Here is a 22,953-nt window from a genome sequence, read left to right on the forward strand (position 1 = left end):
TCGCTGCCCCCCACCCCCCCCCCCCCCCCCCCCCCACTTCTTTAGTGTTTGAGACTAAAAGGAACCTGCAGTGAGTTATCCAGGAATCAGGAACGCTCCCCCCACATGGCTCAGAGGTGTTCCCAGACTAGAAGCTATACATACAGCTATTTAAGGTTTAGTGCTCCACTTCACGTGTCGGAGAGAAGACATGTTGCAAGACATAAACCTGTCCCCACCCTGGCTGTAGTAGGCATTAAAATCCTCAAGATGCATGCATACCTTTGATGCAGCCAATGAACTTATAACCGATACCGAGCATTTGGGCTAGTACTTCTACTCCCAAATGCTCCGATATTGCAGCTTCCGGTCAGAGGGAGATTTCCCGCTGACCGGCAGTGCCGAGGGAGCATGGGGCCAGCTTCCTTTCCAATCAGGAAGCCAGGCGGTGGGTTATGACCCGCCACCCAGCTTCCAGATTAGCTAGGAAGCCAGCTTCACATGTTGGTAGGCAGCCTGGCTTCCTAACCAATCAGGAAGATGGGCGGAACATCATGACCCTCCTCCTGATTGGAAGCCAGGCTGCATAGGAACAGCCTGGCTTTCTAACCAATCAGGAAGCCAGGCGACACGTAATGACCCACCTCCTGGCTTGCTGATTGGAAGCCAGGCTGCCTAGGCACAAGTGAAGTCGGCTTCCTAGCCAATTAGGAAGCCAGTCATGACTTGCCGCCTGGCTTCCTGATTGGTTAGGAAGCCAGCTTCACATGTTGGTAGGCAGCCTGGCTTCCTAGCCAATCAGACTCACGTCCTGGCTGCCTGATTGGTCAGGAAACCAGGAAGTGAAGCCGGTGTACTTTCGCTAGAACACCGGCTTCACAGGCAAAAAGGAAGCCAGGCGACGGGTCATGATCTGCCGCCCGACTTCCTGATAATCGGGCACAAAAGAATTGGTACTCCTCGATTATACTGAAAAACTAGTATTGGTGCATCCTTAGTGTACACCCTACATATAGGAGTGCCAGGGATCAAGCACATGCATTGACCTATCAGACTCTGCTGCTGCATAGTTAAAGACAAGGAAATCATGTGACATGGATGTAGTCAATGACAGGACACTGGTACCCACCTGGGCATGCTTAGCTCTCAGCTTGTTGAGGATATTGGTGGCATCAAATCCGGCGTTGTCACAGAGTTGGCGAGGAATGATCTCAAGGGCTTTGGCGTAAGAACCAATAAGGAGCTGCAGCTTGCCGGGGATTGTCCTCGAGTAATCTCGCAGGTACTTGGACAGCTCCATCTCAATGGCTCCACCGCCGGCAACAACAGAGTCATTCTAGAAGGGACAAAGTTATGAGTTACAACCAAAATAACCCTCTGAGATCAGCTGCCTCCACTGCATACAGCCGATGGACGCAACATCAGATAATCACCTTGATGGCTCTGCGTACGATCATGATGGCGTCATGCAGAGATCGCTCCGTCTCCTCCATGAACTGCTCAGATCCGCCCCTCAGGATGATGGTGCAGGTCTTGGCTTTGGGGCAGCCAGTTAAGAAGTTATATCTGCAGACAAACAGAACCGGTGTGAGCCCATCGCACTCCTACAACAACAGCTGACCCGAGTCCTTCTGGGAAAGTTGCCCAGCGAGACTGAATCCAAATGGGGTACTCTAGTCACATGACCACCGCTCTCACCTTTCTCCTCCCACCTGGGCCTCCTCAAATAGCGCACAGTGACCCAGCACATCATCGGTCAGAGCACCCACGCTGGTCTGGATGGAACCTCCGCAGGCCTGGGAATAACAGGAGGCAGAATGAGACGCATGAATGGAAGAGTAGACATTACTCCGAGTCCGCATTTTATACAGACACACAGTACAATCAGCAATGTAGTCCAGACCAGAGGTAGCCAAACACGGCGCTCTGGCATCACGAAAAGAAAGCAAGGGTACTATTACTCATCATCAACAAAAGAACCTTGGACTGTAAATTGCTATATGGGTGGACTGATCTACATCTGACTAATCCGAAATAGTTCCGGCACCGCTGCGCCTGCACACAGAAAGACACAGGCGAGCATGGTCTGTCTTCATCGGCGGGGGGAGCAGGCTCCTGTACCACCACTGAAACCAATGACTTGAGGGGCTGTCGTCTCCTGGGGCCCACTATTCCAATGACAATGATTTGAAGGTCTATTCTCTCCTGGGGGCCACTACCACTAATGACAGGAAGGACTCTTGCCCTGGGGTTCACTATCCCACTGGCACCAATGATTTGAGGGGCAATAAAACACTTCTAGTATGTGATATGCAAGACGACATCGGGATACACAGATATTTTTTTTTTCCGGTACTCGCCGATACCAAATACTAGAAGTCCCATTCAGGAAGCCGGGCGGCATGTAAAGACTCACCACCAAGCTTCCCGATTAGCAGGGAAGCCGTCCACATGCTTCTCATCACCAGGTGACGAGGAAGCATGAAGCCGGCTTTCTGGCCAATCAGAAAGCCGGGCGTTGTGTAATGACGCGGCGCCTGGCTTCCCGATAGGCCCAGTAAATCGACTCCATGCTCGTTACGTCATGAGGCGACAAGGAAGCATGAAGCCGGCTTCCCGACCAATCAGAAAGCCAGGCGCCACATCATTACACAGCGCCCGGCTTTCTGATTGGCCAGAAAGCCGGCTTCATGCTTCCTCGTCACCTGGTGATGAGAAGCATGTGGACGGCTTCCCTGCTAATCGGGAAGCTTGGTGGTGAGTCTTTACATGCCGCCCGGCTTCCTGAATGGGACTTCCAGTATTTGGTCATGCTTCTCGTCACCTGGTGACGAGAAGCATGTGGACGGCTTCCCTGCTAAATCGGGAAGCCGGGTGGCGCCCGGCTTTCTGATTGGTCGGAAGCTGGAGAGCGTGTCATTACACGCTGCCCGGCCAATCGGGAAGCCGGGAAGCGTGTAATGACGTGTTGCCCGGCTTCCTGATACAGGAAGTATCGGGCTAGGCATCGGAGCATTTGGGCGAGTACGAATGCTATCTCTCTCTGCCCCTCTCTCTCTCTCTGCCCCTCTCTCTTTCTCTGCCCCAAATACTCGCCATCAGCACCGATACTAATATTGGTACATCCCTAATAATAATAATTATAAAAATATTAATAATAATAAAAATCACAACAGTATAATAAAAGTCAATAGTAATAAAAATTTAGTAAGAGTTATGCAACATGAATAAATCTAAGTGATAAATGACCAATTTCCTACCATCATGGTCCTCCTGAGGTCCTCTTCAAGAACCCGGCCGGCACAGAACAAGTCCCGGTCGGCGAAGTACTGTGTGGCAACATCCCCAATGGGAAGCTTGGACAGGACAACCTTGGCTCCGGACTTGTGGATCTTGTCGAGTTTGTCATAGAGGATGTTCCACTCGGCGTCTACAATAGCCTGATAGTCCTGGGAGACAACAAAAGAGAAGGATGTCAGGATGGAAAGAACGAACAGAAGATATTGGAGAGTTAAGCTACCCAATGGCTTCCATTACATCTCCATGCCACGCTGGTGAGCCCGCTGCTGCGATCCCTGGGTCTGCAGAGTTGCAGTGGCAATTATAAGGGGTCCCAGATTTTATAGAGTGGGCCAACCCATAGTAGGTGGGAGCAGAGCCAGGAACTACGGCAAGAATTTTCTGCTGGAGTCCACATGATATAAGAAGTCACAGAGTGACTACATTCCACCGATAACTATCATCTCATATCTGCATGGACGGATTCTCCTTGTGACGGTACAAGTTTATCCTTTCCCATGTAGGGTTCTCACCTCGACATTGCTGACCCGAACCTCTGCATTGTCCCTCTCTGCCTTCAGCTCCAGCTCCACATTAAGGAGAGCGATCTTAGGAAACTCGTACTTCTTGGGCTGCATTTCAAAGCCAGCATAGGAGAAGGTCTTCTTAAAGGCAACTCCTGCCACCAGATGGGAGTCCTGAACAGAGAGGGCCATTAGTAAAAGGTGACGCAGTTACCGAAATCGCATGAGGCGGCTGCGAGCCACGTAACCCACCTCTAGAGCGCCTCCCTGCACTTTCTTCATGCCAATCATCTTGAGCGGCAGCAGATCGTCCAACAAGGACACGGCATCCACCACCATCTTGGCAAAGAAGTCTTTCTTGAGTGCGACGAGTTTGGAGCTCAGGGCTGTGGCGGCGCATTTCTCCAGCAGGGGACGCTGTTGACTGATAAAAAAAAAACACCCAACATTAGAGCCAAAACATGAAAACCACACAAGGTCCCATTTCATAAGAGCAGCACGAGATACTCACTCTTTATTGTCTGTCTTCACGGTGATAGCGATCTCTTTGATTTTACTGACTGCCTGGAAGAGAATAGGAGAGATCAGTGAGGAACCAGGCTGGTGTACCTGCCGTATACTGGGAAAAAGTATCAGGAAATAAAATTAACTGAAAAGGAAGGTATGGCGATATTTCTTTAGGCTGGGTTCACACCTGGGCGTTCCTATAGGCGCGTTTTATGCACTTTTTATAGTCCAATGAAACGCACGTACGACGCTCGTTTTTTAACCTCCTTGGTGGTATGATTTTTTTCTCCTTTTTTATTTTAACTTTCAAACTTCCAGCCGGTTCCGCCTCCCTGCGACGCTCGCAAGGGACGGAACCCGGAAGCGCCGGAGGACACAGCAGGGATCGCGGACAAGGTAAGACCTACGTTGTATTCCCGAGTCTGGCTCGGGGTTACCGCTTTGTTAACCCCGAGCCACACTCGGGGATACCAATGGATACGCGGTGAAATCTCCCCCTACGCGCGAAAAAGAAGCTCAAGTACTTTTCGGCGCGTAGGGCGTTTTTCAGCGCAACAAATCGCGCTGAAATACGCCCAGGTGGGAACCATGCCCATAGGGATTGATTGGATTTTTACTTCTTGAGCGTTGATCAGCGCTGAAAAACGCCCAGGTGTGGACCCAGCCTTATAGTGTGTCCCCCATCATGGAATCCCCCAGGGGACCAAGTGTATGGGGAACTTGGCCCTGTTCTTAGTATGCTGGACTAGTGTGGTCAACAGTGTACGCTTGAGTGGCACTCGGTGGGGCCAGAGTAGGAATGCACACATACCGTTTTTTGTTCCGGTACTCACCAATACCGGAAGTCCCATTAACCACTTCCGGGCCACAACGTGTATATACACGGCGGCTCGCAAAAGTGGTTAAAACAAGAACGCTGCTGCAGCACCCCGTGTTCTTGGTATCGTTTTTAAACAGAGCCGGCAATGGCCGTTAGTTAATGTAAATGCGATCCGGCGTCTATACCGCCGCTGGATCGTTTGTACCGAGCGCTGCTGTCCCCTCCCCCAGGCACCGCTGTCCCCCTGCAACGATTGGACAGATTCAGCGGCTTCCAGTCGCTGATCTCTCCTTCGATCACTGGACTCAGAAGTGATGAATGACATCACTTCCGGTGTCACTAGTTACATTTGCTTCCCCAGCTTCTCCTGGCTCTGGGGTCCCTAGGTGACATTAGGGGTCTGGGGTCTAAGTAACATAAGAAAAAGGCAAAACAAAATGTAAACAAATTTAAAGCCCCCGCCCCCCACATGCAGAGACGCGTCAGTGCGGCTACATGCGAAAACGACAACTGTGCTACACGTTACATATCGCCGCAACGTCGGAAAGCAATAATTCTAGGCCCATCAATCACTGTTAACACTAAACTGATGCGCTGTAAAAGCTATTAAAGTGTCTCCTATGGGAATTATTTGGGTACTGAAGTTTTTTGCGGCTTCACGGGTGAACTCAATTTTAAGGCTTGACATGTTTGGTATCCATTTACCCGACGTGACCCCGTCTCTTATATTTTAACCAAACAATTGGGTATTATATTCTGTTTCTGTGCACTAAATTTTAAATTAGTTTATTTGATCCTAAAAATTCTGGTTCGATAAACATTTGCACAAATAAAGTGCAATATAAAAAATTACAACTAGCATCTTTTTATTCTACAGGATCTCTACCTTCAGAACATGTATCACTGCTTGGGGGGTCTGAAAAATTCAGATTTTATCATGTGTGTGCGCAAATGTAAGAAAATCACTCCGGACAGCAAGTGGTTAAGGACAAGTGGTTAAGGACAAGTGGTTAAGGAACCCGGGCGGCATGTAATGACTCACCGGCCTCGTCAGCAGGTGACGAGGGAGCATGGAGCTGGCTTTCTAGCCAATCAGGTAGCCGGAGGGGGGTAGGTAATGACTTCCCGACCAATAAGGAGCTGGGCGGAGAGTCATTACACGTCTCCAGATGAGGGAGCATGGCAGCTAATTAGGAAGCCTGGAGGCGGGTAATGACTTGACGCCTAGCTTCCTGGCCAATCAGGAGCTGTGCAGCGAGTCATTACACACTGCCCGGCTTCCTGATTGGCAGGGAAGCCGGCTCCCTCGTCACTTGGGACACATGCCAGCTTTACCAAAACACATTATTTTAGGGAAAAACTGACAGTCTGGGACACTTGCAATAAAAGACTACAGTCTGCGGTTCATTTACTGCTTGCATCACAAGGGAACTTATGGGAACTGTGCTGCCCTATTCACAAGACTGGAGAGTGACGGAGAATGGCAGGAAGCCGACTGGTTCGGTCACACAGAGAAATGTACAACTGTCACTTCTACCAATCTGGGCTGTGGTTGATGACATCATTCATCAACTGACGAGTGCATGTGACCTTCTTCTGACCTATAGACTTGTATGGGAATGCAAAACCCACCTGAGACCGTCACAGGACCCGACTGCTTTCTAATGAAATAATGAGGTTTCCACGCTTCCACAAAGTACAACCTTCATAGCTGGAAGGGGGACACACGTACAGTACCTACACCCTCATTAAAACCACAAGATCATCTCTGCTCTTCACTATGGTCTATAGGAGTCTTGAATGCCTTAGCACTAAATGTCACAATCAGAACTATAAGCTGCTTTTCCAGTTTTACAAGCCCAACAGCATCCCCCTGAATCAGTGCAGAAAACAGCCGGTGAAAGTGATCAGTAGACAACGACCGATCACTGATACACAGATTAAAGTGGTCCAGTGGCAGCACTGGGGGTCCCTGGTGAATCCCGGTCACTCTCTGCATGGAGTTTGCATGTTCTCCCTGTGCTGTAGCTGTAACTCGCGGTATACTGAGCTTAGGGTGACCGGAGGACGCTAGTTTGTGTCCTCCTGTTACCCTAAGGAGAACTATGGGGAAAAACACTGACCCCATAGTTCTCCTTTAAGGGCAGGGACTGATGTCAATGTGCACTATGTACTATATAATTACCAATAATAAAGAACGCTCTATAAAGCGATTCAATCTGTCAGTTTATTAAAGACGCATGTAGGAGGCACTGGAACTAAAGCTATTTGGCAGCGCAGTGCAATCTGAAGTCTATAACTTAGTGAGCAGTGACTGGCTGAGCTGCTCTGACACCATACAGGAGCCTTCAATGGAATCCGTGTGCTGAAGAAGCCAGCCTGTCCCAGCAATGGTTTAAATATGACCACCATGATGAGGATGTGTACAAGAAGATTACTGGGTCACAAAGGAAGGACAGGTGAAAAGGGTTCTCCAGTCATGGTGGCGGCTTACTACATGGAGTAATGCTAGCTGCCAGACCGTGCATGTACCCCCCAGGAAGGAGTGAAGAGCGCCAGCATGGCTGACAGGACAGGTACTTACTAGCTGTGTGGCGGTTCGGAAGGCCCGGATGATGATCTGTGGGTGGAGCCCCTCCTCCACGTACGACTTCACTTGCTTTAAGAACTCGGCAGCGAGCAGTGTGACGGACGTGGTTCCATCGCCGACCTGGGAACACAAAATGACAGACATCAGACACATGGTGGTGGGGCCACAACAATCACATTCACCTCTACAGTGCTCAGTAATACAACGTGACCCAAATACAAATACTCAATCTTCATTTACCGCTCACATCACAAGGGAACGTATCAGCTTCTCACATCCCAAAACCGCGCTGTGCTGCCCTATTCGCAACACTGGAAAGTGGCGGAGAATGGCAGGAAGCCGACTGGTCGGGTAATCCGGAGATAAAATGTACAACTGTCACTTCTACCAATAGGAGGCGATGGTCTCTCTGCCTCCTAATAATGCTATAAATCAGCGGTTCTCAACCTGTGCAACCTCAGGACCCATATTTGTCCTTCATGCGACCCAAGTCACTGTGCAATGGAACGCACAACATTGCGGTACAGTGTGGGCGATTGAACTGTGGGTGGGAGGTGCTTTCGGGATAGCATTCCAAGAACTGGAGGGGATCCTTAGCCTGGGGTCCAGTGTGGGCAGCTGTGCTGTGACAGAGCTCCATCAATATGTGCAATGCTGGTACAGCTCCCTTGAATGCCCTGTAGAGGTGCCGGGACCCAGAATGTGACGTCACTCCAGTCCAGGCTCCTCTACAGGACATGTGAGGGAGTTGAACATATGGATGGAGCTCCCTCGTGAGCCATAGCCCCATCCCATTCCACCACAAGCTGATACTCAGCACCGGGCAGCATATTTTAAATGGCTGCTTGGCACGAGAACCGACAGTGCTGCGAAAGGGGAGGCTGAGCAACCTCTCACAACGACCCACTGAACATGGGGTTGTGACCTACGTTTGGGTCACGACCCACCAGTTGAGAACCAAGGCTATAGAGCACTAAACCTCTGCCAAACAAGTGTGTACCTAGACATGACCCCAAAACCCACCCCTAGTCGTCCCCCCCCCTCCACCATTCATTGTTTTACCTGATCAATGAACGGAGCAATGTCTTCGGTGTCTCAGAGTACTGAAGGCAATGGATCAATATGGCTGCAAGGCACAGGAAGCTCAGACAGAGCGGCCTCCATGGCACAGGAAGCTCAGACAGAGCGGCCTCCATGGCACAGGAAGCTCAGACAGAGCGGCCTCCATGGCACAGGAAGCTCAGACAGAGCGGCCTCCATGGCACAGGAAGCTCAGACACCTGTACCCTTGTAGTTTACGGTCTCTCAGAAAGTTGTCCAAAAGCCTCTTGAATGATTCTAGATTAATTGCGGAAATTACCGCTTGAGGCAGTGAGTTCCAGACCCTAACCGCGTGAACTGAGAAGAACCCCCTTCGCCCCTTGTGTTTTAATTTTTTTTTTTCTACCAGTTTTAGGTGGTGTCCTCTAGTCTTTGTTACGGAATTAATCTCAAAGAGTTTGTTGCTAAGACTATGGAACATTTTGTACATGAAAATCATGTCCCCCCTTAATCTCCTTACTTCCAACGTAAACATGTTTACATTTAGTAGCCGTGTCTCATAGCTCTGGTCCTCCATCCCCTTTATGAGTTTGGTCGCCCTCCGCTGGACTTTCTCCAGTTCAAGGACATCCCCTCTCTGTACCGGTGCCCAAAACTGCACCGCATACTCCAGGTGGGGCCGAACCATTGATGTGTAAAGTGGCAAAATTATACACCTGTCCCTGCAAAACATTCCCTTATATTTTACAGGTTTCCCTTAGGGCCCATTCAGACCAGATGCAGTGCGTTTCCAGCCCGATTCTAGCCAGAACACATTGCGGCCGGCGCACTTTTTTGTGTGGCGGGCCATTGAAGTGAATGGCACGGTAACCACGCCCTCCGGCAGCAATGCGATCGGCCACAGGGATTGCAAGGCACATTATGCCTGCGGTCCGGTGCGAACAAGACAGTGCTTGCAGCATTTCGACCGGACTGCACCGCAGGCATAATGTGCCTTGCGATCCTGTACGGCTGATCGCATTGCGATGTGGGTGTGGCTACATTGCCATTCACTTCAATGGTCCACCACGCCCCACAACATAGTGAGCCGACCATTATGAGAGGCCGTGTGTTCTGACTAGAATCGGGCCGGAACGTACTGCATCTGGTGTGAACGGGCCCTAAAGGACACAAGAGAAGCAGCTGCCATACGTGTCCACAGGAAGAGGAGCAAACTCAAGTTACAACAAATGACTGAACTCCGCCTCTGATCTGCGACTCGCTCTTCTCTCTCTGTTACATTCATGAACATCCATCACGCGGTAATCTCAGACTGTCCATACCTCGGCGTCCTGTGACTTGGCGATATCCACCAGGGTCTTGGCGGCAGGATGTACCACGTCCAGGAGCTTCAGAATGGTGGCCCCGTCATTGGATATGGTGGCTTTTCCTAAAAGAGACACACGGGTGTAAACATGGCTGCTGCATAGGATACAAGTAACAGCTTTGATGGGACATTGCAACAAGCTCGCAGATATTTTTGGCCAATAGTAACTTGTTTTTTTTTTCCTTCTGGCTCTCGGGAGAGCGTCACACAAACATTTCCCTTTACTGGCGGGGAGATTAAAGAGAACATGTCACCATTCAGTGCAAAGCGGTAGGATCTCTTTTAAAGTGCAAGTCCCTCACTGGTCTCGACATCTTGATTGGCCGGAATGAAGTAACTTCTGGACACACACGCTCTTTCTGGCACCAAAATGTACCCCGAGCTGTGCATGTCACAGCAAATGTTTAGGAGTTCAAAAAGATATGACAGCCATAGTGAGGATGTGTACAGGAGGGATTACTGAAAAGAGAACTATGGGGTAACCTTTTTATCCTCATAGTTCTCTTCAGGGTCACAGGAGGACATATACTAACCTCCTCCTGTGACACAAAGCTCAGTATATAGCGGGTATATTGCCCACCATGTACTGAGAGCGCCGCAGCCGGGACGTATCCTGACAATACTGTTGAGATCCGCCCAGCTGTACCCGCCCACTCCCCTGTCCGTTCCTCCAGTCAGCGCTGGAGGATCGGAGCGGGCAATCCCTGCAGGGAGATGATCGAGAAGTGAGCGAGCGCCGGTATGTGTTCGCTCACTTCCGATCTACTGAGCCGACCCGTGACAGTCTCATTGTCACAGGTCGGCGAGAACTATGAGGTGAGTGAAAAGCACCCCCCCCCTCATAGGTCTCCTTTAGGCCCTGTTCACACCTTTACGTTTTGTCGCGCGTTCAACGCTCTATGAACGCTCTACAAAAACGTACAAACATGAAAATCCCATTGTTTCCTATGGGTCTGGTTCACACCTTTCCGTATTTCCGCCCGTCTGAACGCAATACAAAACGGCCTACGCTCAAACAAGTACATGTACTTCTTTGGGCCGTTTTTGTTTGGCGTTTCCATTGGGATACAGCCAAGGCCCCACCTACACAGCGCTCCCCCACCTACACAGCGCTCCCCCACTGGCCCCACCTACACAGCGCTCCACCGTGTTCCGTGACCACAAAAAACTAGTGCTTCTTATTGCGGAGCAGGTGACCTTTGATAAAAGGTAACTCTCTAGACCTAAACAGTGTCACATGACAGTGGGTGACCTCATAGCTCCATATCGCAGATAGTAAAAAGAACCCCAAAAATGTAGGTAATATACAGGGGTACGGGTAATATACAGGGGTACAGGTAATATACAGGGGTACAGGTAATATACAGGGGTACGGGTACTCCTAGAATGAGATCCTAATAGGTTGGACTTGATGGACTAATGTCTTTATTCAACCTCAAATACTATGTAACTATGTGGTATTTGCCAGTGATTGCATGCAGCAGCCTGTTCTTCCCTATGGGAGGACGCGGCTGTACGCACACCGGAGCGGGGGTCCGTACCCGGATGCAGGCAGGATGGATATGGTGTGAATATGACAGCTTACGGCCGCGTCCTCGGCCATCACCCGCAACACCGGGATTGGCCCGATATGGCCGTGCAGATCTGTACGGCCCGACTTTACGCTGTGTGAGCGAGGTCTAAAAGGAGCACGTGAAGAAAAGAGAGGTCTCACTCACGGGTGGAGAGGACGTTGAGTCGGCATTTCTCTTTTGAGTTCCGGCACCGAGACCTCCCGGCTATAGCTCAGGGGTCTGTTCCTGGCCCGCCTTGAAGAATTTGGCCAGCAGGACCCCCTTGTAATGGGTGAAAACCCGACAACTCAAGAGCAGGAATCCCACTGGTAGAGTCCAACAGGTAGAAGACCCGACTATAGACATGTACACCTCACTCACCTCGGTCATCTACAATGAGCTTGTCCATGCCGCGGGGGCCCAGGGTGGTGCGAACGGCTTCGGCGATCACCTGGCAGGCATTGATGTTGCTGAGTAGCTGCGGCACCCCCTGCGAGGTGTCCGTGCCCTCTTTCAGCAGGATAACAGGTGTGGACTGCAAGAGAAAGAGACGGGAATGAGGAAACCTTCACTGCCACCATTAGAAGTCACCTGATTGGGATGAACTCCCTCCACACTTTCCAGGGTCCCAGTGGAGCCGAATTTGGGGATAAATGCTGGTTAATAGGTAGAGGGATGAGCTGGAATACCATATTCCCGGCTTCTGGTGCCCTCCTCTTGTCTCCGGCCCTCGCTCTCCTCACACACAATGCGGGATTGTTGCTCCTGCGTTGTACGTGATGATTTCACAGTCCCACCACTGGCCAGAGCATTGAAGAGAAGGGTCTACAGGGGACCAATCACACAATGTGGTGGAGGTCTGCAAGAGTGGGGGGGGTAATGGAAGTCCTGCAGCTAAGGGCCTCTGACCAGCCCTGGACCATTTACATCCATGGACAGCAGTCCTGGTGCAGCAGAAGCCCCACCACGAGGGTCGTTCTTGTGTTTGTAGCTCTTCCCGAACACAAAAGGAAGCCCTATGTGGCCATATAAGGTAAATGACATCTCAGCTGCGGGCCATATAAGGTAAATGGCCCGCAGCTGATTGGGTAGCAGTGCCCCCAGTACTTCCTTGATGGGAGGAGCTCAGGTTTGGACTGAGTTTGGTCCCAATCTCACCTCATCCCCCGTGTGGAGCACCTCAAGTGAGGAGTCATGTAATGATAATTTGGTCCTAGACTGATCAGCAAAAATAATTTTTGAGGGGTGTGTCCTTTTTACTGATCAACAATAAAGTCTACAACCAAAATTTTTGACTCTTCACTTGGGGCGCTCCTCACAGGACACCGCCATCTGAGGAACCAGCTTCTCACCCAGGACCTTCACAAGGTCCCATCAGCAACCCATCGGAGAACCCAAAGGATGGAACTTTTACCAAGAAAAAAACCCGTCCAGAGCCGCCATTGAAGGAGCAGACTGAAGAGTAAAACTCTGCAGAGAAGAAACAATCCAAGATGGAATGTTCCATAACACCACCGGGGGGTCCATACATTGGCCAACACTGACACCCATAGATAATAGAACCCACCGCACAGCTTCACTGGTGACTTCCCGCAGTCAGTGCAGGGACCCTTCAAATATATATATATATGGCACACACACCCCTACATCTGGGTGCAGTGGTCTCCCCCATATCTACTATCTGCATCCCAGATCTACATAGAATGGTCTCTACCACCTCCTCCAAAAAGGTCTAGTCCACCTAGTGCAGGAGTGACAGGGCAACCCCAGATCTACATAGAGTGGCTTCATCCACCTAGTGCAAGAGTCAAAAGTCACCCCCAGATATGTATACAGTGGTCTCTTCCACCTAGTGCAAGTCACAGGGCACCCCAAGATCTGCATACAGTGGTCTCTTCCACATGGTACTGGAGGCACCCCCAGATTTGCATAAGTGGTCTAGTCCACCTAGTGCAAATCAAAGGGCACCCCAAGATCTGCATACAGTGGTCTCTTCCACCTGGTACTGGAGGCACCCCCAGATTTGCATAGGTGGTCTAGTGCAAGAGTCAAAAGACACCCCCAGATATGTATACAGTTGTCTCTTCCACCTAGTGCAAGTCACCCCAAGATCTGCATACAGTGGCCTCTTCAACCCGGTACAGGAGGCACCCCCATATTCGCATAAGTGGTCTAGTCCACCTAGTGCAAGAGTCACAAAGACGCCCTCACATCTCAACACAGTGGTCTCTTCCACCTAGTGCAGAAGTCACAGAGCCGCCCCATATCTGCATACAGAGGTCCCTGCCACACAGTGCACGAGTCACAGGGCACCCCCAAATCTACATACAGTGGGGTCTTTCATTCTCTCTCAGGCCCGCTATGCCAGCTGACCACGTGACCCCCCGCCCCTCTCCCTGTTCTCCGGGGTGCATGGGGGTACACGGAGATACTGGCCGACTGATATCTGAATGACCGACACCCTGGGAGCCCGGGCTGTGGACGGAGCAACACCCGGCCCCGATCCCCGCTGTCCCCAGGGAGGATGGCGGAGGATTGTCCCACTCACCATCATCTTGTCACTGCGTTCAGGAACCCGACCGGCCTTACAGTTCCCACAATGCAGCGGGACACAGGAACCTTCCGGAACCTTCCAACCGTCAACTCACTCTAGGCGGATCCCTCCACTGTCACTATGGAGACCGTAGCCTGCGGGTCACGCCTCCGTTCCGTAACTGCGCGGCTGATTGGCCGCTGAGCTTTTTGGTGACTTTCCATTGGTCGGAGCTTTTAACACCGGACGTGAACGTTACCATAGAGACCACAGCCTGCGTTCCATGCCTCGCTCTCGGTGATTGGCCTCTAGATTTCATGCCTCCTTTAACTATTTAATACCGTGACACTGAAGCTACTGAGCGCCATCTTGCTACCTCCGTGCTGTCAGGTGTCTTTAAACTAGGAAGCCCGGTGAAAAGAACACCGGCATACCATCATCACCTCTGTACCCAACAATCACTCATTGACCCGGAGTAAGGTGTAGAAAGTGTGATTACCGCCCACTAAGAAGATTACGGTTATTACCTTCCATTAGTAAGATTACGGCAGCATCTGAATGACATTTAAATGCTCCAATCAGGTTTGGAGAGCTCTAGACCAATAGAAGAAAGGGTGGGTGTGTCCTGACCCATCTGGACTGTGATACAACTGAGAAGGGAGACTACTGATGTACCCGCACTACGGGAAGACATGGGGGACCACCTGACCCTGCTACTGCTCTCCCTTCCCCTGCTGGTCAATGGTTAGTATAACAGCTGGAGGCTGGGTGGGGGCTGTGCGACACTGGGTGGTGTAGTGTTAGGGTAACAGCTGGGGACATGGGGTGCTGCCTGAGCCTTCTAGTGCTCTCATTCCCCCTGCTGGTTAGTGCGTAGTATAACACATGGGGACCACCTGACCCTGAGCCTTCTAGTGCTCTCACTCCCCCTGCTGGTCAGTGTATAGTATAACACATGGGACCACCTGACCCTGAGCCTACCGGGGGGGGGGGCTGCCTGACTCTGGATAGTTAGGGTATCAGCTGCGGACATGGGGTGCTGCCTGACTTTAATGCTGGTCATTGGTTGGTATAACAGCTGGGGACATGGGGTGCTGCCTGTCTTTGTTAGTCATCTCACTCCCCCTGCTGGTCAATGTATAACACATGGGGGACCACCTGACCCTGGATGGTTAGAGCAGCCTTGGTCTACCAGGATCCCTTCAGAGGTTTGTAGGAGTTCATTGAGCAGCGGCAGGTTGATCCCTCACCTGATGGTGCCCGTGTATTATAGTTCTAGGTCTGGTGTCACTCAGCTGAGCGGACAATGTGGGACCAGTGAAGTCTCCGCTCTCGACTCTTTAAAAGTTGACCACTAACAGCAATGATCTTTTTAGTTATCTGTAAGGGGTTGAGGGGCATTTCTCCAATTGAGCCCCATGGTAAGGGGCATTCTTACCACTGACCATCAATGTGAAGGGCTTCTAATATATCTAGACAGATGACCACCAACATAAGTTGGGCCCTACTCCCACTGGTGACCATTGTAAAGGGCGGGCCTTTTTTCACTGGTGGCCAACGTGAGGTGGGGGCATTCTTTCACTGGTGGCCAATGTGAGGTGGGGGCCTTCTTTCACTGGTGGCCAATGTGGGGAGGGGGCCTTCTTTCCCTGGTGGCCAATGTGAGGAGGGGGCCTTTTCTCACTGGTGGCCACCGTCATGAGGGGCCTTTTTCTCACTGGTGGCCAACGTCATGAGGGGCCTTTTTTCACTGGTGGCCAACGTCATGAGGGGCCTTTTTCTCACTGGTGGCCAATGTCATGAGGGGCCTTTTTCTCACTGGTGGCCAACGTGAGGAGGGGGCCTTTTTCTCACTGGTGGCCAACGTCATGAGGGGCCTTCTTTCACCGGTGGCCAACGCGAGGAGGGGGCCTTCTTTCACCGGTGGCCAATGTGAGGAGGGGGCCTTCTTTCACCGGTGGCCAATGTGAGGAGGGGGCCTTCTTTCACCGGTGGCCAATGTGAGGAGGGGGCCTTCTTTCACCGGTGGCCAATGTGAGGAGGGGGCCTTCTTTCACCGGTGGCCAATGTGAGGAGGGGGCCTTCTTTCACCGGTGGCCAATGTGAGGAGGGGGCCTTCTTTCACCGGTGGCCAATGTGAGGAGGGGGCCTTCTTTCACCGGTGGCCAATGTGAGGAGGGGGCCTTCTTTCACCGGTGGCCAATGTGAGGAGGGGGCCTTCTTTCACCGGTGGCCAATGTGAGGAGGGGGCCTTCTTTCACCGGTGGCCAATGTGAGGAGGGGGCCTTCTTTCACCGGTGGCCAATGTGAGGAGGGGGCCTTCTTTCACCGGTGGCCAATGTGAGGAGGGGGCCTTCTTTCACCGGTGGCCAATGTGAGGAGGGGGCCTTCTTTCACCGGTGGCCAATGTGAGGAGGGGGCCTTCTTTCACCGGTGGCCAATGTGAGGAGGGGGCCTTCTTTCACCGGTGGCCAATGTGAGGAGGGGGCCTTCTTTCACCGGTGGCCAATGTGAGGAGGGGGCCTTCTTTCACCGGTGGCCAATGTGAGGAGGGGGCCTTCTTTCACCGGTGGCCAATGTGAGGAGGGGGCCTTCTTTCACCGGTGGCCAATGTGAGGAGGGGGCCTTCTTTCACCGGTGGCCAATGTGAGGAGGGGGCCTTCTTTCACCGGTGGCCAATGTGAGGAGGGGGCCTTCTTTCACCGGTGGCCAATGTGAGGAGGGGGCCTTCTTTCACCGGTGGCCAATGTGAGGAGGGGGCCTTCTTTCACCGGTGGCCAATGTGAGGAGGGGGCCTTCTTTCACCGGTGGCCAATGTGAGGAGGGGGCCTTCTTTCACCGGTGGCCAATGTGAGGAGGGGGCCTTCTTTCACCGGTGGCCAATGTGAGGAGGGGGCCTTCTTTCACCGGTGGCCAATGTGAGGAGGGGGCCTTCTTTCACCGGTGGCCAATGTGAGGAGGGGGCCTTCTTTCACCGGTGGCCAATGTGAGGAGGGGGCCTTCTTTCACCGGTGGCCAATGTGAGGAGGGGGCCTTCTTTCACCGGTGGCCAATGTGAGGAGGGGGCCTTCTTTCACCGGTGGCCAATGTGAGGAGGGGGCCTTCTTTCACCGGTGGCCAATGTGAGGAGGGGGCCTTCTTTCACTGGTGGCCAACGTAAAGAAGAAGGAGGGGGGTTTCTTTCACTAAGAACAAATGCAAGGGGCCCATCTGCATTGACCACCAACGTAAGAGGCCACCTCTCCTGCTGATCACACTGATATACTGGGAGTTGTAGATCTACTTTTTAGCAGGGGTTCACCAAGGTCTGAACTTTATTGCAAGGGTTCCTGGGGGATAAAAGTTTATATATGGGGCAATGCCTGACCCTGTTGCTTCTCCCACTGCCGATTGCTGCTATATGGTTAGTATGATGATAGGAACCTGGGGTACTGCCTGACTCTGCTATATGGTTAGTATGATGATAGGAACCTGGGGTACTGCCTGACTCTGCTATATGGTTAGTATGATGATAGGAACCTGGGGTACTGCCTGACTCTGCTATATGGTTAGTATGATGATAGGAACCTGGGGTACTGCCTGACTCTGCTATATGGTTAGTATGATGATAGGAACCTGGGGTACTGCCTGACTCTGCTATATGGTTAGTATGATGATAGGAACCTGGGGTACTGCCTGACTCTGCTATATGGTTAGTATGATGATAGGAACCTGGGGTACTGCCTGACTCTGCTATATGGTTAGTATGATGATAGGAACCTGGGGTACTGCCTGACTCTGCTATATGGTTAGTATGATGATAGGAACCTGGGGTACTGCCTGACTCTGCTATATGGTTAGTATGATGATAGGAACCTGGGGTACTGCCTGACTCTGCTATATGGTTAGTATGATGATAGGAACCTGGGGTACTGCCTGACTCTGCTATATGGTTAGTATGATGATAGGAACCTGGGGTACTGCCTGACTCTGCTATATGGTTAGTATGATGATAGGAACCTGGGGTACTGCCTGACTCTGCTATATGGTTAGTATGATGATAGGAACCTGGGGTACTGCCTGACTCTGCTATATGGTTAGTATGATGATAGGAACCTGGGGTACTGCCTGACTCTGCTATATGGTTAGTATGATGATAGGAACCTGGGGTACTGCCTGACTCTGCTATATGGTTAGTATGATGATAGGAACCTGGGGTACTGCCTGACTCTGCTATATGGTTAGTATGATGATAGGAACCTGGGGTACTGCCTGACTCTGCTATATGGTTAGTATGATGATAGGAACCTGGGGTACTGCCTGACTCTGCTATATGGTTAGTATGATGATAGGAACCTGGGGTACTGCCTGACTCTGCTATATGGTTAGTATGATGATAGGAACCTGGGGTACTGCCTGACTCTGCTATATGGTTAGTATGATGATAGGAACCTGGGGTACTGCCTGACTCTGCTATATGGTTAGTATGATGATAGGAACCTGGGGTACTGCCTGACTCTGCTATATGGTTAGTATGATGATAGGAACCTGGGGTACTGCCTGACTCTGCTATATGGTTAGTATGATGATAGGAACCTGGGGTACTGCCTGACTCTGCTATATGGTTAGTATGATGATAGGAACCTGGGGTACTGCCTGACTCTGCTATATGGTTAGTATGATGATAGGAACCTGGGGTACTGCCTGACTCTGCTATATGGTTAGTATGATGATAGGAACCTGGGGTACTGCCTGACTCTGCTATATGGTTAGTATGATGATAGGAACCTGGGGTACTGCCTGACTCTGCTATATGGTTAGTATGATGATAGGAACCTGGGGTACTGCCTGACTCTGCTATATGGTTAGTATGATGATAGGAACCTGGGGTACTGCCTGACTCTGCTATATGGTTAGTATGATGATAGGAACCTGGGGTACTGCCTGACTCTGCTATATGGTTAGTATGATGATAGGAACCTGGGGTACTGCCTGACTCTGCTATATGGTTAGTATGATGATAGGAACCTGGGGTACTGCCTGACTCTGCTATATGGTTAGTATGATGATAGGAACCTGGGGTACTGCCTGACTCTGCTATATGGTTAGTATGATGATAGGAACCTGGGGTACTGCCTGACTCTGCTATATGGTTAGTATGATGATAGGAACCTGGGGTACTGCCTGACTCTGCTATATGGTTAGTATAATGATAGGAACCTGGGGTACTGCCTGACTCTGCTATATGGTTAGTATGATGATAGGAACCCGGGGTACTGCCTGACTCTGCTATATGGTTAGTATAATGATAGGAACCTGGGGTACTGCCTGACTCTGCTATATGGTTAGTATGATGATAGGAACCCGGGGTACTGCCTGACTCTGCTATATGGTTAGTATAATGATAGGAACCTGGGGTACTGCCTGACTCTGCTATATGGTTAGTATGATGATAGGAACCCGGGGTACTGCCTGACTCTGCTATATGGTTAGTATAATGATAGGAACCTGGGGTACTGCCTGACTCTGCTATATGGTTAGTATGATGATAGGAACCCGGGGTACTGCCTGACTCTGCTATATGGTTAGTATGATGATAGGAACCCGGGGTACTGCCTGATTGCTGCTGCTCCTCTCACTTTTCCTTCCGGTCTATGGTTAGTATACAGCAGGAGACACGGAGGGGGGCTGCCTGTCCCTGTATAAATAGGGTCACAGCTGGAACTGGTGCTGCCTAAGCACGTTGCTTCTCTCACTCCCCCTGCTGGACAATGCTTGGTATAACAGCTGGAGGCACAGAGGAGGCTGCCTCACCCTGTGTGGTTAGGAAATATGGGATGCTGCATGTCCATGCTACTCTCCTCACAATGATAGAGAATGCCTAAGCAGGGCCGGTGCTAGACTATTTTGCGCCCAAGGCAAGCCCACCTACTTGCACCTCCAATCCCCCTCCCCGGCACGGCCCCATTCTCCTGCCGGCTACCTTCTGCAGGTGACGGGTGGATGTAAGCAGTCGGGAGCAATATTGGCCATTTTAATTAGAAATAGCCCATAGCAGACTGGCTCTCGAAACCCCACCCACTGAGCAGAGGAGCGGACCCGAGAGGGAAAGTTGTCTCTAAGTTCTGCTCTTCTGCTCAGTGGGCGGGTGCAATACCCAGCCTGCTATTGGCTTTTGCAATTTGAAATAGATGGGGGGGTGAGTGGTCGAGGCTGCGCCCTAGGTGGCTGCCTAGTTTGTCTAGTGGCACCACCGGCCCTGTGCCTAAGGTACAACTGTAGACTGGGGGTACAGCCCGCCATTGCTGCTGCTCTCATTCCTTCTGCTGATAGGTGGTCATCCCCTTGTCCTTGTACATTGGTGCAATAGCAGTAAATGTGTAGTGCCGGCCATCCATGCTGCTGCTCCTCAGACTCCACCATGAGATGAGCCCGGGGTCATTATGGGATGTTTCACTCTCTATGTACCATGATCTGATTGCTGACGCCTCTTCTGTCCGCAGGTATCCGCTTCCAGGAATATTTATACTTCCAAGTGCTGAGTCCGGGGGACATCCGTTACATATTCACCGCCACCCCAGCCAAGGACTTCGGAGGAGTGTTTGTAAGTCGGGGCTTTTGCACACAGGCGTTATGTACCGCGTTGTGTCATGTTCACCCGACCCAAAGAGGAAGACTCGGATCTGAAGTCCAGAAGTGTTGTAGGTGGTTGGGCCCAGGAGAGGTCAGGTGTTTAGCAGGCCTGCCATAGACCTGTAGAGTGTCCCCAGGACGGCAGCTGTAGCATTGGGGTGATCTGACCGACTGCAGGAGAATAGCCGCATTCTCAGTGATGTCACCGGTCTCTAGTGATAGGCTGCATTCTCAGTGATGTCACCGGTCTCTAGTGATAGGCTGCATTCTCAGTGATGTCACCGGTCTCTAGTGATAGGCTGCATTCTCAGTGATGTCACCGGTCTCTAGTGATAGGCTGCATTCTCAGTGATGTCACCGGTCTCTAGTGATAGGCTGCATTCTCAGTGATGTCACCGGTCTCTAGTGATAGGCTGCATTCTCAGTGATGTCACCGCTCTCTAGTGATGGGATAGGCTGCATACTCAGTGATGTCACCGCTCTCTAGTGATGGGATAGGCTGCATTCTCAGTGATGTCACCGCTCTCTAGTGATGGGATAGGCTGCATACTCAGTGATGTCACCGCTCTCTAGTGAAGGGATAGTCTACATTCTCAGTGATGTCACCGCTCTCTAGTGAAGGGATAGGCTGCATTCTCAGTGATGTCACCGCTCTTTAGTGATGGGATAGGCTGCATTCTCGGTGATGTCACCGCTCTCTAGTGATGGGATAGGCTGCATTCTCAGTGATGTCACCGCTCTTTAGTGATGGGATAGGCTGCATTCTTGGTGATGTCACAGATCATAGTTAATTAAAATTTTTAATGATTTTGTTACTTTATTACTATTTTGTTGTTGCTTTGTGCCTCCAGTCTGATGGCGGGTGGGGTAGTGTGTAAATATAGGAGGGCATTGGCGCTGATGTACTGACTGTAACTCATGCAGTGACCTGTAGTATATATTCCCGCAGAGTCAGCGGTATGACCAGATCCACTTGGTCCCGGCGGATCCTCCGGAGGCGTGCGGAGAACTCAATAATGGGGTGTTCATCCAAGGCCAGATCGCTCTGGTGGAGAGGGGGTGAGTGTTGGGCAGCAGCCACCCCATGTGATGTATCAATCCGCAGAGCTGCGACCACCGCTAGACGTTTAGAAGGTTAACCGAAAACGTATTAACATATTAAACAGAAGCGTTGCCCTGACATCCTTTTATCTTTACACGTTTCCCGTATCCATGGAAACAGAATGATTAATGGGGAATGTGAAATCTCTTGATTGCACAGTTGGGTTCTGGAGACCCGGCGTTTAACCCTTGCTTCTTCCTCGGGGACACGGTGACCGCAATCAGCCAGACAAATGTCACGCATGACACAGAGGCTGCTTGTCGGCGTCACTCGTACGCTACGCGCGCATCATACGTCATTGTGACATCACAGAAGCCCCCGTAGGGTTTGGCTATGCATTGAACTTGGTATAGGGTTATTTTTGTTATAGGTCACAGGACTCTAGGCAACTTAAGGTTTAGCCCTTGAAGTGGGGCTACCCCGGCACTGTAAGGGTTAAGTGCACATTTTGGTCTAGGGTCTGCAATAACAGAGTTATACTCGCCCGATCCTCAGTCCTTTCTGAATGCTAGACCGGTCCCTGAAGACCCTCTCCTTCTCTGCTCCAACGGCGGAAGGTCCCTCATATGCTAAATTGAGGTCTCGTACAAAAGTTGGCTGCAGTCTCCTAACCTCTCACATACACTTTTTGGCTGCATTGCTCCATTATCATTTTTATTTGGCCGGTTGCGATGCAGCTTTTGCCTTCCAGCGATCCGGGCCTCCTGGCAACCAATCCGCTTTGCTGGTCCAGGGTTGGATAGGGATACGCTGGTTGGTTAGTTGGACGGAAGCATTGACTGTGACCTCAGATACAAGTCCTTGGCCTTGTGTACCATGCACGTTAGATGTGCCACCCGGCAATGCTGCTCGAAGGTGAAAACTAAAAGTGATCTACCGTGTTTCCCCGAAAGTAAGACCTACACCGATAGTAAGACCTAGTGCGGTGGTAGGTCTCATATTACAGAAATCCCTGATAGCGCTAGGTCTTATTTTTGGGGTAGCTGCACCGTATAATTACATTTTACATGTCACGGCCGCAACTCCCTCCTTCCTGCCCCCCCCCCC

General features: G+C 51.1%; 2 protein-coding genes across 2 annotated transcripts in view; one reads left to right on the forward strand and one right to left on the reverse strand.

Moving 5' to 3' along the window:
- Nucleotides 1-14,308, reverse strand: part of CCT7 (chaperonin containing TCP1 subunit 7) — a 14,764-nt gene extending 456 nt beyond the window's left edge. Inside the window, exons 1-11 of the mRNA XM_018570140.1 lie at nucleotides 14,208-14,308; nucleotides 12,041-12,194; nucleotides 10,063-10,169; nucleotides 7,694-7,819; nucleotides 4,294-4,346; nucleotides 4,035-4,206; nucleotides 3,792-3,956; nucleotides 3,240-3,428; nucleotides 1,678-1,775; nucleotides 1,413-1,545; nucleotides 1,109-1,315 (exon numbers count right to left, since the gene is read on the reverse strand). Of these exons, the coding sequence (XP_018425642.1) occupies nucleotides 1,109-1,315; nucleotides 1,413-1,545; nucleotides 1,678-1,775; nucleotides 3,240-3,428; nucleotides 3,792-3,956; nucleotides 4,035-4,206; nucleotides 4,294-4,346; nucleotides 7,694-7,819; nucleotides 10,063-10,169; nucleotides 12,041-12,194; nucleotides 14,208-14,213 (1,410 nt within the window). The 5' untranslated portion in view covers nucleotides 14,214-14,308. The remainder of the gene's footprint in view (nucleotides 1-1,108; nucleotides 1,316-1,412; nucleotides 1,546-1,677; nucleotides 1,776-3,239; nucleotides 3,429-3,791; nucleotides 3,957-4,034; nucleotides 4,207-4,293; nucleotides 4,347-7,693; nucleotides 7,820-10,062; nucleotides 10,170-12,040; nucleotides 12,195-14,207) is intronic.
- A 536-nt stretch (nucleotides 14,309-14,844) lies between these two features.
- The window catches only part of PRADC1 (protease associated domain containing 1), an 11,081-nt gene continuing 2,972 nt past the window's right edge, over nucleotides 14,845-22,953 (forward strand). The window contains exons 1-3 of the mRNA XM_018570141.1: nucleotides 14,845-14,936; nucleotides 20,675-20,775; nucleotides 21,754-21,863. Of these exons, the coding sequence (XP_018425643.1) occupies nucleotides 14,885-14,936; nucleotides 20,675-20,775; nucleotides 21,754-21,863 (263 nt within the window). The 5' untranslated portion in view covers nucleotides 14,845-14,884. The remainder of the gene's footprint in view (nucleotides 14,937-20,674; nucleotides 20,776-21,753; nucleotides 21,864-22,953) is intronic.

This window comes from Nanorana parkeri, unplaced genomic scaffold, assembly GCF_000935625.1.
Source record: "Nanorana parkeri isolate BGI_ZX_2015 unplaced genomic scaffold, ASM93562v1 scaffold1462, whole genome shotgun sequence".
Lineage (NCBI taxonomy): Eukaryota > Metazoa > Chordata > Amphibia > Anura > Dicroglossidae > Nanorana > Nanorana parkeri.